This window comes from Equus asinus, chromosome 23 (assembly GCF_041296235.1).
Source record: "Equus asinus isolate D_3611 breed Donkey chromosome 23, EquAss-T2T_v2, whole genome shotgun sequence".
Classification (NCBI taxonomy): Eukaryota; Metazoa; Chordata; class Mammalia; order Perissodactyla; family Equidae; genus Equus; species Equus asinus.
The window spans coordinates 52603138-52620591 of record NC_091812.1 but is presented as its reverse complement, the minus strand read 5'-3'; the positions used below and the strand labels follow the sequence as shown (position 1 = coordinate 52620591).

Here is a 17454-nt window from a genome sequence, read left to right as displayed (position 1 = left end):
GAATCACAGAGAAAAGGAGAAGTACAGGCAGAAAAAGCAGTAGAATCAGCACACACTGAAAAGGGGGAAGCAGAGGTGGGGACAGAGTCAGCAAAAGTACAAAACAGCTGCAGAGAGAAGAAGCACTGGGAAAAGGAGAAGCAGAGGCAGAAAAGGCAGCAGAATCAGCAGACACTGAAAAAAGAGGAAGCTGAGGTGATGACAGAGTCAGTAAAAGGAAAATAGCCACGGAAAGGAGAATCACAGAGAAAAGGAGAAGCAGAGGCAAAAAAAGCAGCAGAAGCAGCAGACATCGAAAAAAGAGGAAGCCGAGGTGAGCGTAGAGTCAGTAAAAGGAAAATAGCCACAGAAAAGAGAAGCACAGGGAAAAGGAGAACCACAGGCAGAAAAAGCAGCAGAAGCAGCAGACATCGGAAAAAGAGGAAGCCAAGGCGAGCGTAGAATCAGTAAAAGGAAAATAATAGCCACAGAAAGGAGAAGCACAGGGAAAAGGAGAACCACAGGCAGAAAAAGCAGCAGACATCGAAAAAGTGGAAGCCGAGGTGAGCATAGAGTCAGTAAAAGGAAAATAACAGCCACAGAAAGGAGAAGCACAGGGAAAAGGAAAAGCAGAGGCAGAAAAAGCAGCAGAAGCAGCAGACATCGAAAAAAGAGGAAGCCGAGGTGAGCGTAGAGTCACTAAAAGGAAAATAACAGCCATAGAAAGGAGAAGCACAGGGAAAAGGAGAAGCAGAGGCAGAAAAGCAGCAGAAGCAGCAGACATCGAAAAAAGAGGAAGCCGAGGTGAGCGTAGAGTTAGTAAAAGGAAAATAATAGCCACAGAAAGGAGAATCACAGGGAAAAGGAGAAGTACAGGCAGAAAAGGCAGCAGAATCAGCAGACACTGAAATAGGGGGAAGCAGAGTTGAGGGCAGAGTCAGCAAAAGGACAAAACAGCTGCAGAAAGGAGAAGCACAGGAAATAGGGAGAAGCAGAGGAAAAAGGAGAAGCACGGGAAAAAAGAAACACATAGGAAAGAGGAGAAGTAGAGGCAGAAAAGGCAGTAGAATCAACAGACACTGAGGAAATAAAGAAGGAAGCAGAAGTGGAGGCAGAGTCAGCTGAAGGAAAAAGAGCTACTGAAAGGAGAAACACAGGAAAAAGGAGAAGCAGAGGCGAAATCAGCAGAAAAAGTAGCAGAATCAGCTGACTGAGAAAAAGGAGGGAAGCAGAAATAGGGGCAGAGCCAGCAAAAGAAAAATAGCAACAAAGAGGAGGAGAACAGGAAAAGGGAGAGCAAAGGCAGAATCCGCAGGAAAAGCAGCAGAATTAGTAGAAGTTAAAAAACAGGAGGAAGTAGAGGCAGTCAACAAAAGGAAAACAGCTGAAGAAAGGAGAAGAACAGGGAAAAGGGGAAACATAAAAACGGGCAAAGAGCTTGAATAGACATTTCTCCAAAGATGATACACAAATGGCCAATAAGGATATGAAAAGATGCTCAACATCACTAATCATCAGAGGAATGCAAACCAAAACCACAATGAGATATCAACTCACACCCGTTAGGATGGCTACCATAAAAAAAGGAAGGAAAAGAATACAAGTAATAAGTGTGGGCAAGGACGTGAAGAAATTGGAACTCTTGTGCACTGTTGATGGGATTGTAAAATGGTAGAACCACTATGGAAAACAGTATGATGGCTCCACAAAAAATTAAAAATAGAACTGCTATATGATCCAGCAAGCCCACGTCTGGGTATATATCCAAAAGAACTGAAAGCAGAGTCTCAAAGAGATATTTGTACACCCATGTTCACAGAAGCATTATTCACAATAGCCAAAAGCTGGAAGGAACCCAAATGCCCTTTGATGGCTAAATGAATAAACAAAATGTGGCATATACGTACAGTGGAATAGTATTCAGCCTTAAAAAGAAAAGAAATCCTGTCATACGCTGCAACATAGATTAACCTTAAGGACATTATGCTAAGTGAAATAAGCTGGTCACAACAAGACAAATAACTGTACGATTCCACTTATATCAGGTATCTAAAGTAGTCAAATTCATAGAAAGAGACAGGAGAATTCTGTTCATAGAATAGAAAGCAGTGGTTACCAGAGGCTGGGGGAGGGGAAAAGAGTAGGTATTGTTTAATGGGTATAGGGTTTCGGCTTTGCAAGATGGAAAAGTTCTGGAGATCAATTTCACAACAATGTGAATATACTTAACACTTCTGAACTGTACACTTAAAAATGGTTAAGATGGGGGCCAGCCCAGAGGTATAGTGGTTAAGTTCACACACTCTACTTCAGGGTCCCTGGGTTCGCAGGTTCAGATGCATGGACCTACACACTGCTCATCAAGCCATGCTGTGGCGGTGTTCCAGGTAGAAAATAGAGGAAGACTGGCACAGATGTTAGCTCAGGGAAAATCTCCCTCAAGCAAAAAGGGGAAGATTAACAACAGATGTTAGCTCAGGGCCCATCTTCCTCACACAAAAAAAGGTTAAGAAGTTAAATTTTATGATATGGGTTTTTTACCACAATAAAAAAAAGTTTTAAGAAAGGAGAGGTTTCCAGTTTCCAGTTCTGCACGTAAGGAGCTTGGAAGTTGCCACTCTGTCCTAACAACAAGTAAAAAGCTGAACAAACTGAAAAATCAACAACTCTTGTTGGATCCAGACAAGAGGGAAGGACACAGGGCAAACCACTGCCCCCAAGATTGGAGAGACCGACAGAGGGAGTCATAGCTTACTGGAGCAGAGACTCCTGAGCAGAAACAACCACAGAGACCAGTGCTGGAGGAGGAAAATCTGAACTGTAATTGATAAAATGCTGGAGGCTCAGTGTGGACAACTCTATGCCCACAAATTTGATAACCTAGATGAAATGAACCAATTTTGTGAAAGACACAATCTGCCAAAACGCATACAAGAATAAATGGGCAATCTGAATAGGCCTACGTCTATTTAAAAATTGAATCAATAATTAATAACCTTCCAAAACAGAAAGCACCAGGCCCAGATGGGTTCCCTGGTGAAATCTAACAAATATTTGAGGAAGAAATTATACCAACTCTCTACAATCTCTTTCAGAAGATAAAAGCAGAAGAAATACTTCCTAACTCATTCTATGTGGACAGCATTACCCTAATACCAAAAGCAGACAAAGACAATATAAGAAAACTATAGACCAAAATCTCTCCCATGAAATTGAGGCAAAAATCCTCAAAAAACATTAGCAAATAGAATTCAACAATATATAAAAAGAATTAGACACCATGAGCAAGTGGAATTTATTTCAGGTATGCAAGACTGGTTCAGAATTCAAAAATCAATTAATGTAATCCATCACATCAATAGGCTAAAGAAGAAAAATCATACCAATAGATGCAGAAAAAGCATTTGACAAAATCCAATACCCATTCATGATAAAAACTCAGTAAACTAAGACTAGAGGGGAACTTCGTCAACTTGATAAAGAAGATCTACAAAACCCTACAGTTAACAGCATATTTAATGGTGAGAAGTTAGAAGCTTTCTCACTAGAATCAGGAAAAGGCAAGGATGTCTCCTCTTACCACTCCTTTCCAATATTATATTGCAAGTCCTAGCTAATGCAAAACGACAGGAAAAGGAAATAAAAGGCATAATGATTGGGAAAGAAGATGCAAAAAACTAAAATCAGAAATGAAAGTGGACACATTTCTACCAACTTTATAGAAATAAAAAGGATTATAAGAGAAAACTATTAAAAATTGTGTGATAAAAATTAAAATGCTATGACAAGAATTAACTGGTCGGCTATTCGCATAACTCTATACTGACTACACACATGTGGCAACTGTTCCTGCCCAATGTTGGCTGCAAGTTGGAGTCTTTGATTTCACAAAAACAAAACCACAAAAACCAAGCTAATTTTTTGGGGGGTCCTTCTGGCTCGTGATTCACAGAAATGGCCTGATGAACTGGCAGACAGTACAGTAAATATCTGTGCACAGAATTACTTTTCTCTCCTATTAAGGACATGAATCCAATTCTATATTGGAAATTATTAATTCATAAGCACATTTCTATTAAAATATTTTTAGCAGATCAACTGTTTTCACAACTACATATTCCAGGTCCTTCTATAGAATTCACTACAGAAATTTTGCAAGTTCCAGGGAATCTAGGGAATCAGGAAAGATATTCAAACTGTGCTTGGCTACCAGGACCCAGTGTGAAATATGACCATTTTCCAGATGTTTTGCTTAGACAACGAGCACTCCCTTGACAGGACAGCGGAACTTTGACCAATAACTGCACTTACATACACTTTACACGTTGCATCTATGCTCTTTAGGACTGACTTGATATACAGGCAAGTGTCAGAAACAAGGAGAACTTGCAAAGTGGAGCATAGGGTTGAAAATCAAGTAAGTGCTATAACGCAATAAATCTTCCTCTTTTCAAAGCGCAGAGACTCAGTACTGAGTAGCCAAAGTAACATCACACAACATTTTCCACTATATTTGCAGGGCACTAATCCTGACACTAACTGGAATGAAAGGAATTACAGTAACTGTTAGGAATGGAGAAAATACTTGGCAGTTCCATGCATTTGCAGGGAGATATGGAAAGAGAGGGAGTTCCGAAACAGGAGAATGGAGGCACACGGCTGCTTCCCCAGAGATCTTTAGCACTGGACACAAGAATCCAAATCTAAGAAACAGGAATGATCAGCTCCCTTATTATAGTGCTTTGCCTTTCAAACCAGTGCCTTAGATAAAAGGAAATCCTGGAATGCTTTATAGACAATGGATTTGGAACTGAGAAGGCCTAACGTACTTGTTAAAAGGATCCAGATGTTTTAAAATCCGGATACAAAGTTGCTTTAAATCTCTCATCCAGTTGACAGCCTCAAAGAACTCTGATATAAATGGCATATCCGAACATAATGCATTACAACAGGACCCATTATCACACATACTTTGGCTACACAGAGGATCAGATCTCAATGCCTCAGAGCACACGTGTAATCCCTACAGTAAAAGTCTGGTAACAAGTAGGCTAACAGCTGTTGGTGCGTATAGTCCCCATTACCAGCACGTCGCTTGTGTAGTGTGCATGTCTTTATTTTCTCCATCTTCAGTGTTGTTTAGAAGCACTTAGCAGAATTACCCAGGAGATATATACTGGATATATCTATATATACACACATACACACACACATATACACATACACATGCTTAAAGCTGTACATCAACAAATACTTGCAAACTATTACATGCCAAGTACTCTGTTCTAAGCATTTAGGATAAAACACAGATGTTCTTCCTGCCCTTGAGGAAATTACAGTCTAATGGGAAAGAAGGACTTTAAACAAAGAACCATAAATAACTGAGCAAATAATTACACATATGTGAAGTACTATGAAAAACATACAAGAAAGCATCACAGAAGAAATCTAAACTAATCTGGGAACATCAGGGAATCCTCCTCCTTCCCCCAGTGAGGAAAGGATGTTTAAACCAAGACGGAAAGGATGCACAGGATTTTTCCAAAGTCTTTAGAAAACACAGGTAGAGGTCATTACATTACGTTATGTTTGTGGGGACTAAGAGATGCTCAGCCTCCTGCCAGAAACTATTCTACAATCAAGATGGTCATTGAAGACAGCTGATGATTCTGTCTGTCAGATACTAAGAGGCGGTAGGATGAACTGTCTTAAGGCCAAGTATTTCAACAACATTCAGAGTTATCAGAAGCAAACACCCCTGGACCCCTTAGTACCAGGAAGGCTGCCAAGCAGGGTGGCTGCCCAGTGGAGATCAGGACCTGAGAAAGAAAGGCAGCTATAGCTGGACTGTGGCCCATTGGGGTGAGGAGATTGATTACATATAGGGGAACTCAGCAAATGAGAAAATACATTGAGAATAATGGGAGCCAGGTTTCTTACTGTCAGAGAAGAAAGTTACAAATACAAAAGAAGGGAAAGGTAGAATGAACCCTGTGGTATTGAACTGGAATTGGAGATACTGGTGTGAACTTGTGGTTTTCAAGATATATAGCTAGATCTAGATATACAGACATGAGAGAGGGGGCGAGAGAGAGAGAAGAGAGACAGTGTGTATGTGTCTGTTTCCTAACTCTATCCACTGAAAGTCTGCACGCAGTGATTACCCCAGTAGCAATGAGATAAGTTGTACCCAGATCTCAGCTTCTAAATATCATTCTCCACTAACAGGAACCTGAGCTACTTGGCTGTTCATAGGCTGAGGATAGTACAAAATGAGCCTAGAACATCTTCTTGTGCCACAAAGCAAGGAAGTACTCAAAGAATGATGAGGTCATGTCAAAAGGACACAAGAACCAACTTAAAGAGGCTCTTATTGACTGAATCTGAAACAATTTGAGAATCAAAATAATGAATAATTGAACAATAAATAATTAAGTAAGATAGGAGTTTAGGAGACCACACTAATAGGACAGAAGGAAAGGAAGAAAAAAGAGAAAAAGGGAGGAGGCAGCTGTTCCTTACAGTAGAACGCTACCAAAGAGCATAAACGGAATAATGGAATTTTAAGAATCATCTTTCGGCAATCGTCATAGTAATGATTAATTCAGGCAAGAAAGCATTAATGGATACTAAAACTAATGGATGAAAGTAGGACGAAAAATGGGATATTCATAAAGTCTCAAAGTGTCTCCACACAAAATATTTATTAACGATAAAGGGAAAAAAGAAACTTTATAGCAAAGAAACCTGGAAGATATCACTTTATTCAAGTGATCAAAGTTAACATCACTGGTGGAGGGAGATACATCATGCTCCACCTGATGGGATGCAGCGAGAAGAGCAGAGCTCCACTTCTGTGATAGTCCTGCTAAAGAACACTGACCTGGGGCTGGCCCCGTGGCCGAGTGGTTTAGTGCGCGCGCTCCACTTTGGCGGCTTAGGGTTTCACCAGTTCGGATCCTGGGCGCAGACATGGCACCGCTCATGAAGCCACGCTGAGGTGGCATCCCACATGCCACAACTAGAAGGACCCATAACTGAAAATATACAACAATGTACTGGGGGGCTTTCGGAAGAAAAAGGAAAAATAAAATCTCAGATGAGGAACATCAGGTAAACCCAAATCGGAAAGTGTTCTACAAAACACCTGCCTTCTAATCTTAAAACATGCTAAAGTCATGAAAGCCAGAATGACTGAGGAGCTGTTCTAGGTTGAAGGAAACTGAAGAGACATGACAAATAAGTATAGTGTGACATTCTCAGTTAAATTCTTTTTCTGCTAAAAATCATGACATCATTTGGACTGTCAGTGAAACTTAAACAGGGTCTCTGAGTGTAAGCAGTATAGGAGTTCTTTGTTTTCATTTTCTTCTAAGTTTGAAATTATTTCAAAATAAAGAGTAAAAGAGAAAAGATGCAAATTTTTTAAAAGAAACTGAAATTTAATAAAAAGATAACCTCTCAAATAGTAAATAATGCAAAAATGTTCATTCCTTCTGGCAATGAAATGCAAATTAAAGCAGTCTTAAGATATCATTTTTACACCTGACTGGTTTTTATTGTAGTCATTTGTTCGTGTGTATGTTGGTTTGCTTTGTAACATGATAACTAGAAAGGGTTTATTCTCTATTTTGTTTTCTAAGCACTGCTACATAAAGTGACTCATAAACTCATAATCCTTACAAAACTCTCTAAAGAAGATTCAATTATTTTCTCCACTTCACAGAAGCAGTTGAGGCTTACAGACTTAAGCAGCTTGCCTGAAGATACATAGACACAAGTGGCTGAAGTGGGTTATGAACCCAGGAGTATGACGCTGCTCTTAACCTCCATGAATATGCTTTGCATATTCATACAAGGCTGAGGTACCAACATCTAGAACAACTTTCAAAGAGCAATGAGGCCATGCCATCCATATAGTCACCAACTCCTCAGACTCTTGCCCACTAACAAATTGCTGAGAATTTATCCTAAGGAAAGCTATATGTAGAAGAGAGAAAGCTATATGCATGAAGACGTTCTCTATAATGAAAAATTTCTGAATGACCAATAGTGAAATGGTTATTTATGATTCACGAACTTGATGGAATATTCCATAGTCATTTAAAAATGATATTATGGAGATATATGGAAAATAGGGAAATATTTATAACATTAAGCTAAAAAATACAAACATTTGGAAATATGCAAAAATTGTGTGTGCATAAAAGCCACACATTAAAAAGCAAAGTTCAGAAATGATGATAGCTGTTAGAGAGTCATGGGATAATTGCTGACTTTTCTTTCTTTCAAATATTTTCATGGTGTTTACAACAAAAAATAGAAATCAAACACTCCCAAAACATATCCTGTTCACACATGTCTAGAAAGTAGTGCAAGGATTCTTGTCATGCTTTCTCCCAAGCCTTCTTTTGGAAGAGATGGGTGGAGAGTATGTCCATTTACATGGAAAGTTGTTATATTTTTAAAAATCAGAGAAAATAATATAGATTTTATGATTCAATATAACATACACATGTCTAGAAGGACACATACTGGATTATCAATTGTGGCTATCTCTAGGTGGTGAGATAATAGGGGATTCTTATTTTCTTTTTTATGCCATGTTTTAATTTAGTGTTACACACATGTATTCATTTCTAATAATATTTTTAAAAGAACCATTTAGGTAAACTATTACTAAATTATTTTAAAAATAACACAATTTTGGCAACCAACTCCATAATTTCATCAGAAAAATGGACAGCTTTCTCATATGGTTTGTCTACACTCAGAGTTCACTAATTCTTGGCTAGACTCCTCAACAACTATATCTCATGCTAATAGTCCAAAAATGATCAGTTGAGAATATACCTATCTATACTTTATACATAAACCCAATACTCAAACACCCAGATCACTGACCAATGAATTTATATTAAGAAGGAAATGCCATTCATAATGACTTTATTACAAGGATTTAAATACACTTCCTCAAATAATACTTCTTACTGTGAATAAGCCTAATAGAAAAATACAAGCTCAGAAAGTGTTAGTCACATGCCCCAGCAATAGAATGATAAGAAAAATAATACTATTGTGTAGAAATACTTAACGTAGCATCAAAAAGAGATGATTACTTTCATCAAGTACTTTTAATACATTTTAAATGTTTTAGAAAAGAAGTAGATAAAATTTTTATGAAATCTGAATGTGCTATGAGGTTGAGAAAAAACAAAGATCAGAAATTAGAGAAAAGAATAAATTAATAGAAAAGAAGCAAAAGTAAGAGTCAAAATTTAGAGGCCCTTTAAGGGATAAAATAATTCCATGATCGGAGGTACTAGATTATGAGCAAATTTTAAGCCTAGCATAGTCAAGAAATGTCCATAGGAATAAATAATTACGATGATAAAGGTTAAGGAATAATCCATCTGCTAGAAGAAGGCCAGGGCTATTGGGGAAGAAGAGGGGATGTTACATGATATAGCAAGAAACAGCTATATTCAAAACTATTACCCGAAGTCTAAAAACTGAAGAAATGTCATCTATTGTTATGGCTTTAAAATACAGGCCTGTGTGAAGGAGTGGATGCCATGAGCATCTTGTATGTTCTATCACATGAGTATTAAAGTGAGTATCCAAAGTGAGCAAAGCCCTAAGCATTAGAAAGTAGATTAACATATTCACTATCTCAGATTTGATTGGCTAAAATTGAGATCATGATGCCCCATCTCATCCTGGCAGAAGTGTGGATCAGGTATAGCATCACATTTTTCTTCCTCCTGTGAGTTATTAAACAGCACACAGAGGCAATGAAGCCATGCTCTCCCTAAAGTTTTCTCTTGTCCGCCTATGCCAAGCATGATTTTTATTCTCTAAAGCCATTTCTTCCTCAAAAGAGCTCACCAAAGTTGTCATCCTTCCTGTTGGCAGCCCCACTGGGCTCTGATGAGTGACATCCAGACATTTAAACTCAAAAGCTGCTCCAGAAGGGAGTTATTAAAATTCAAATGAGCTGGGCATATTGAAGAAGAAAACACTCGTTTGCATGCACACCTCCGCGTTTGGCCATCCCATTTAGCCCCATAGAGCAGGGTCTGGTTTTGTTTTTGTAAATGGGCTTCCGAGGCGGAGGTCAGCCTCCCACGGCCCCCACTCCTCTGGGGTCATCATTAGTAATGTGTAAGGCTGAATAGACTTTCCTCTGAATCTAGTCAGTAAACCTGACAAGAAGGCAGCCCTCTCCCACAACCTGAAAATGCCAAAAATCTGACTGGTAATATGGCATTTTTTAATACTTCACTTATTAGTTTTAAAGTAGCTTTCAGCTAGACTGCATATAACATCACTGATGCCAGTTCCACCTGATTTTTCGGTTTTAGGGGAGAACATTTCCTGTTGTGCCATGACTGCGTAATCATAAAAATATTACATTTAACCAAAAGTTGCCAACAAGATTCAGAGAAAATTCATTTCTGTCAAGAAATATGTATCTGGGGAGCCAAAATGACATTTTATTCATCAGAAAAGAAAAAGTATCTATCTTTCATTTGACCTTAAGAATTTTAATTTTATTTCTCATGGGAATCTCTCACATTATCAACACTCAAAAATTTTATAAGATATCAGTGAGCAAATTAACAAAAAATAGAGCATATTCTATATTCTATATATTCCTAGAATTATTCTGGCCATGGAAATTTTAGATGCTCCTTTAGTACGAATTCAATTTCTTACAGTAAAGACATCTCTATTATAATATCTATTTTAAATAGACTTAGTTTATGGCAATATAAACAATTAACTCCACATTATGTGTAATATATGACATGTTCATATATAAATATATCATGTACAACAGTGACATAACCATGTATCAATTTTTACTGAGGATATGTAAAAGCAAATCATGCTAATTCATGACCCTAGGATAACAGCACAATTTCTAGAACTCCAAAAGCTAAAGGAATTCATCTCCAAGCTATGAAAGTAGCATATAATCTGGAATCTCCAGGGATTACCATACCCAGTGGGGAAAACAGACAAAGCGACCTTTAATGTCCCTTTCAATGGTAACATCTTATTCTTCCACAGCCTTCATTAATCAAACTTGCTTCCTCCAGATTTCTTCATTTTAGTTTGTTTAAAAACTTTTTTTTCTAAAACCAAGATGATCTTGTTGTAATACAGGCACAGGTTTTGTCCTGACTGAGCTAACCAGCCCAAGGAAGAAAGAAACCAGCAAACATCAGTGAGAAAACATTCCATGAAAGAAACTGGTTCCTGAGCTATCACAAGTTAGTTCTGATCCATGTCTTTTCCTCGCAGCACTGAACAGTAGGTGTGTATCATTAAAGCGTATTCATTCAATAACTCTTAGGGTATTGTTCTGGCTCCAGTTAAAAACAAAAGGCATTCTATCTCTGTCTTCAAACTGCTGTGCTCTAACATGAGTAGCAGCAACAAAGAATCACAAAGGGACAAATGTTTGCAGAGAAAAAGAACACACGCTAAAAGTAAGACCTAGAGCCAGCGATTCCAACAACAGGGTGATAACACAAGGTTCAGGGAGAAGACCCACTTCCAAGTCAGGTCCTGGAATACAAACTGCTCCCAGGTATGTTTCCTCTTTTTAGGTCACAGGCCCTTGAAATTGACAAGAAAAGTAACATGTGCTTATACTGTTTAAATGGCCTTCATGGAGGCCCCCCAATGTCAGATATGGTGATTCTAAGACACTACACAGTACGGATATTTATGCACCACTTATTGCAGTTCACCTCCTGGTCATCTCTACTGCAAAGACGGCCTAGCAGAAGAAAATATTCACCCCTTCAGATTTGTATTATGTCTACAAAAGCATGCTTAGGGCACACAAACTTACCTAACTTGTAAAAAGAATGATAAAATTCAAGAAATGTGTTCACTCACCTTTTTTTCCTCCTGTAACGAAGAAACCAATGGCTGCTCTAATAAAACTGCTTTCAGGCAAATAGCTGTAGTCAGTAGGAACTGTGGAGACAGAAAATGATGAAATTAATCAGTGAACTTGGTGGGACTAATGAAGGAAAGATAATGATCTCATGCTGCCATATCAACCTAGAGACAAAGCAGAAATGTTTATGCCATTAATCTCAGCACAATACTCTGTGGCTTCAACTAATTCTATTAGATTAAGCGACTGGTATTGAAGTAATCACATTGGCTATGCGAGCAAATCTAAAACGGTGGTAAACCTGGCAGAGGTTGAAAAACCACAGAGGATGAAAACTTCACTGAAGTGGTTGAAAAAATCCTTTCCACATTGTCACATCAATGACCCCCACTCCAGTGACCTCTTCAGCATCAGCAAGGAGTGTGCTGGGCACCTAGAGCGAGACCACCATTCCAAGGACTACTTCAGGACATCCTGAATCAGATACATGAACCATGGAAGTGCAACACTCAGTATTAATAGCAGCCAGTCTCTTCCTTTACAAAGCAAGGACCTCTAAGTGACCAACATGTGCAAATAACCAGATATGGTTGCTGACCTGGAACACTGAGGCAGTGACATTTATGCTAGTTGAGTCCTGGGAGTTTCGTAGATTTTTTTCCTCCCAATCTCCCATAATAATTTCATGAGATGGTTTTTACTGCAATAAACGGTTCAATTGGAAAATTCTATCAGAAACGATAGCTATACTTTTCCAGAAATACAATCATTTTGTTCCAAAGAACCTGTGTGTTAAGATGATTCACTACAGCCTGACCTGAGTCTGCGTGGGCCAGACCATGTACTCCACAACAAACAGAAGTTTACGTCAAAGGTGAAAGACTGAAATGAACACGCTATTTCACCAGGACATTGACAGAGCTCTGCCCTTCAAAACTGGCATCACCAAGGGTTTCCAATGACTAAGGTTTTTCTCTTTTTCCCATTTTAATATGATAGCTTCCAGCTGTCTAAAGTTCTTTGTGTTGGAAATGCTGCAGAACGATGTCATATTTCCATAGCTAAGGAGTGACTGAAAGTGAAGGAAACAGTAATGACAGCGGCCCATGTCTGTGGTAATGCAGTCCATAGACCACCTGTGAGAAGATTTGTGAAACTAGGTTTTCACGATTTCATGACAAATATCTGGTACCTAAATCTCACTGGCCTGGGTCCAAGAGAGCCAGCGGGTCAAAATTCCACAAAGAACAAGGAGCAGATATAGGTTCCAGCGCACTACAGTGATGCCTTTCCCAGAAAATCTCCAAGTACAAACATAAATTAAGCATATGGGAATTGGAAATACTTTTTATTGCTTTTATCAAAAAGTTAGAAATAGAAAAAGCCTTGTTATATTAAGACCTGGGATTTCAATCCCAAAGCCAAGTAGATGTACATCTCTAAATGCGCTTACCCCATTATTTTCTCAAAAGCAGGGACCAGAAGAACTCCACCATACATGAAGAGACTTTTAATGAAATACGAATATTATACAAACTATGGTTACGTCTAGTAAAATAAAAAGAACTCTATTCCAAGCTTCAAGGACCTGGTTCCTAGTTTCTGGATTTGTCACCAAACTAACTCTGTATGTAAGTCATGCAATCCTTCTGAATCTTAGGTTCTTCATTTGTAAAATACAGGGTTAGGCTGAATGTCTAAACTGCTCTCTAAGGGAGGCAGAGAGGAAGAGTGAAAAGAGCACGAGCTTTGGAGGCTGGCAGATCTGAGTTAAAACCACAAGTCCACAACTTACTGTCACGTGGGCAAGTCAGGAAACCTCTCCAAAGCCCATTTTCCTCTGATGAAAAATAGGGATGGTAATTCCCACTCCTTAGGGTTGTTGTGGAGATTAATGCTCTTAACAAAATATACAGCCCCGAGTCAGCAATCCCTCCTTCCAGCTCCAGTGTTCCACGACTCCAATCTTACCAGAGGTTCTACTTTGATTTGAGGACAAAGTAGATAGATGAAGATGTCCTAGAAGCCAGATAGCATTTGACTGAAGACCAATCACCCCAGACACACTGATGACCTATGGATGAAAATGTTACAGTTCAATGATGGGGCAAGATTGAAACTCCATTCAGTAAAAGACTACACACAGAAAGTCACTCATCTTTTATGAAGTGGTAGCTTGGCTGGTAATGAGAGGCTCCAAGCAAAATGTACTATTATGTGTCGAGTATACTAAACCTGAGACATAGAGGTAATCAACAAGTGTTGCTGAGTGAATGAATGAATCAATCAATCAATCATGATAGAAGGTACTAATGGTCGTCTCAGGTTTCACTAAGTCAGAGTGGTCTCAAAGGAATTTTCAAAAAATGGGAAAAGAAAATCCAAATAGTAAAAAGAAGTGACAGTTGCTGAAGACTAAAAACCTCTAAAAATGGAAGGAGATATTATGTTGTTCTCTTCTTTAAATAATGTCCTATTACTACTTTATCATTCAAAATAAACATTTTTTAAATAACAGTTTTCATTTACAGATTTTTCTCCCAAGTTATAGTAATTTAAGCTCCAGAAGAATCCTTTTTTTGAGACTATTCATATTCATACATGCAAAAGAGTTTCTTCTGTTCAGAGATTTATGTTTGCTTTTAAAAGCATGAATTACTAAAACTTCTTTCTGTGGTAGGTATTATAATCAGCTATATTTCACAAGAATGAAAACAAGTATGCTGAGTGAAAAGACTAGGATACAAAGTACTATATGTAGTAAGAATACCAGATAGGCAAAAAAATAAGAATGCTTGACAAGAAATCTGACCGAATATTAGTAGCAGTTGCTTCAGGTTGGGAGGACCATCAGTGATATTTTTTTCAGTTTCTTTCATTCTGTACTTCAAATTTTATGCAATGAAAATAATTATTTTAAATAAAAATCTTAAGATATAAAATCATTTCCCAGTAGATGAACAAGTTTATTCTTTAGCCAAGGATAACGCTGACAATGACTTAAACACTTTTATCAGTGACATCTGAACTCATGCCTCTTAACCATACCACTTAGTTATCTGCCCTGCCCTTTGATCACCTTTCATTTTTCCTTGTCCTGAGGGCCTGACATTCCTTGCAGGGTCAGATTTTAATTTTAAGGGAAACCAATGCCAACCTAAGTGAACTCAACAGTGCCAGCTTTCTTTTTTTCCAGAGGCAACACTCGTTCGTCAACGAATGCAGGGTCATCAACCATTCTCAAATGACCCTTGAACTCACCATGAATAACCAGAGATTTCCCCATTTTCCAAGTAAAACAGTTTGTATCATGAAAACAAAAAAGATAACCAAGGGGAGTATCTGGTTTCTCTACACAGGGATTCGAAGTTCCTCTTCTCACCTGAGTTAGAGCTCTAATGACTTCATTAAGTCTGCCTTGAAATTGAGAGGTCTGGATGGCTTCCGACTTCAGCTGAAAGAAAAAGGAGAAATACCCACCCCAACAGCCCCCCAAAAAGTGAATAATGATAGGCCCAGTGTATGAGCTATCATCTTCTAAACTATGCAATAATTTATCATACATCCTTATATTTCAAAAACAAAAGCCGTGAGCTCCTTGAGACAGGACCCACGCTTTACTCCTCATTGACTTCCCAGTACCAGCTCAGTGTGGCACGTAGCAGTCACTTAATAAACCTTTACCACAGGGACAAAGGAACTCCTCAGAATTACTTGTAAACTTACACACATGTATATCTGCTGTTGAAAACATTTTAAAGTGAAAGAATAATTGCATAGATAAAAGCTTAAACATTGCAGACACAAAATGGAGTTCCTTATGAATGATTTTTGAAATTTCTTATGATTCAATCACTTTTCTCAAGCAGGGAATTTTGTGGAAAGTATATAGGTTGACGAGGTTTAATTCCTACAAACCAAATAAAACAAGGAACAAATCTCTATACAGAAATTCTCAACCAAGAGCAATTTTCTATACACAAAGGCGCTGAAAAGCCCCGCACAGCCATTACCATGAACATATACTCTTCCGTCCTTAGCATACTGAGACTTTGGGTATACTCCTCTTGTGGTGGCTATGGACGCATTTAGATTTCTTCCCTTTTTTTTTGTTTTTACCTGCATTACATCCCCTTCAGAGCCAACCAAGGCCACCATGCCATGAAGAGCTGCCAAACAAAGCATTGTGGGAGTGCCCTGAAAACAAAGCATCAGAACCCATCAAGAAAGAAACAGCCCTTGGGTTTGAATTCTTTAAAACTCACTATATCATAGAGAAATAAATGGTCAAAATGGCACCAAATTTGTAGGGTCAACATAACCTGTATCACTGAATCAAAACTGGCAGCAGACTTGAATAAAGTGACAGGTTAAAGTTGTTAGATCATAAGTGCCTTCCTGTTTTTTATTTACAAAGCACAATGTTATTTTAAAATTAAAACACTGACAAAATAGACAGTTTTTAAAACTCTATAAAGGTTGACAGGATGTATCATTTATAAGGGATTAAAAGTACACGTCTCTTTTGTCAGAAATTGCCTATTCTTTTATCGTTAAGTTATATATCTTAGCAGCACCTATAAATGGTCCAACAAAGCAGCTCTTTTTCCTTCATAAAAATATAACCATGCAGGAGGTGACCTCTACCTCTGCTAGAACAATTCTGATCCAGGCGGGGAGCAGTTTGTTGCCCAAGTCTTCAGCTTTTCCATGTCCGCACACAGACAAACCATGAACTATGTTTCCCAACGCCAGGGCGAAACCTGAAGTCTGTTATAAAAAAATAAAAACAAGGGGTAAGAAAAAAGCAGCAGAATGGCACAGATCAGGAATGTCTATATATAGCACACAGGCACTTCTAGAGGCTCCCTTTCCTACTGACACGTTCTTTTGCCATATGAAAACCAGAGATTTGCAGACTTTTTAAATCGAGACTTTCGTATGCAAAATAAATTGCAGTCTAATTGCAAGGAATTCAGCTGCAGGGAGCGGTTTATTTTAGGAAAATAATACTGGACTATTAAGAGACTTGGCTCAGAAGATCCAAATTCTCTGAAGGGGTCGGGGTGAAAACACCAAGGTAGATCACAGGAGCCTGGCCAACTCCCAAAGAAGAAGAGAAAATGTCCCACAACGAGCACAGCATATGCAAAGTCGTACATTTTGGTGCTGCAAAACCTATTCTGAACATGAGTGAGCAGGCATATAAGCACAAAATAGTAACAATACATTACAATATAAGCTTCGAGCCAGTGACTCCTGCAATAACCCACTACGGCCAATATTAAGACTTCGGAGAAACGTAAAAACAAAACCTCAAATGAGGAAATTTTATAGTATGTATCATCAGAGGGAACTTTTTTTTTCAATTTTTTTATTGTGGTAAATTACACATAACATAAAATTCACCATCTTAACCATTTTTAAGTGTATGGTTCAGTGGCGTTAAGCACGTTCATATTGTTCTGCAACAATCACCACCATCCATCTCCAGAACATCTTGCAAAACTGTGACACTATATACCCATTAAACAATAACTCCCCAACCCCGCCCCCCC

At 38.4% G+C, this 17454-nt stretch overlaps 1 protein-coding gene across 9 annotated transcripts in view; it reads right to left on the bottom strand.

Annotated features, from left to right (window-relative positions):
- The window catches only part of FOCAD (focadhesin), a 269315-nt gene that overhangs the window by 22449 nt on the left and 229412 nt on the right, over positions 1-17454 (bottom strand). For all 9 annotated transcript variants that reach the window (XR_011497231.1, XR_011497230.1, XM_014845338.3 and 6 more), the window contains 5 exons: positions 16544-16666; positions 16016-16093; positions 15279-15350; positions 13868-13970; positions 11893-11973 (listed from right to left, as the gene is read on the bottom strand). Coding sequence is in view for 7 of the 9 variants with exons in the window: in XM_014845338.3 (XP_014700824.3) it covers positions 11893-11973; positions 13868-13970; positions 15279-15350; positions 16016-16093; positions 16544-16666 (457 nt within the window). In the remaining 2 variants the exon portion in view is untranslated. The remainder of the gene's footprint in view (positions 1-11892; positions 11974-13867; positions 13971-15278; positions 15351-16015; positions 16094-16543; positions 16667-17454) is intronic.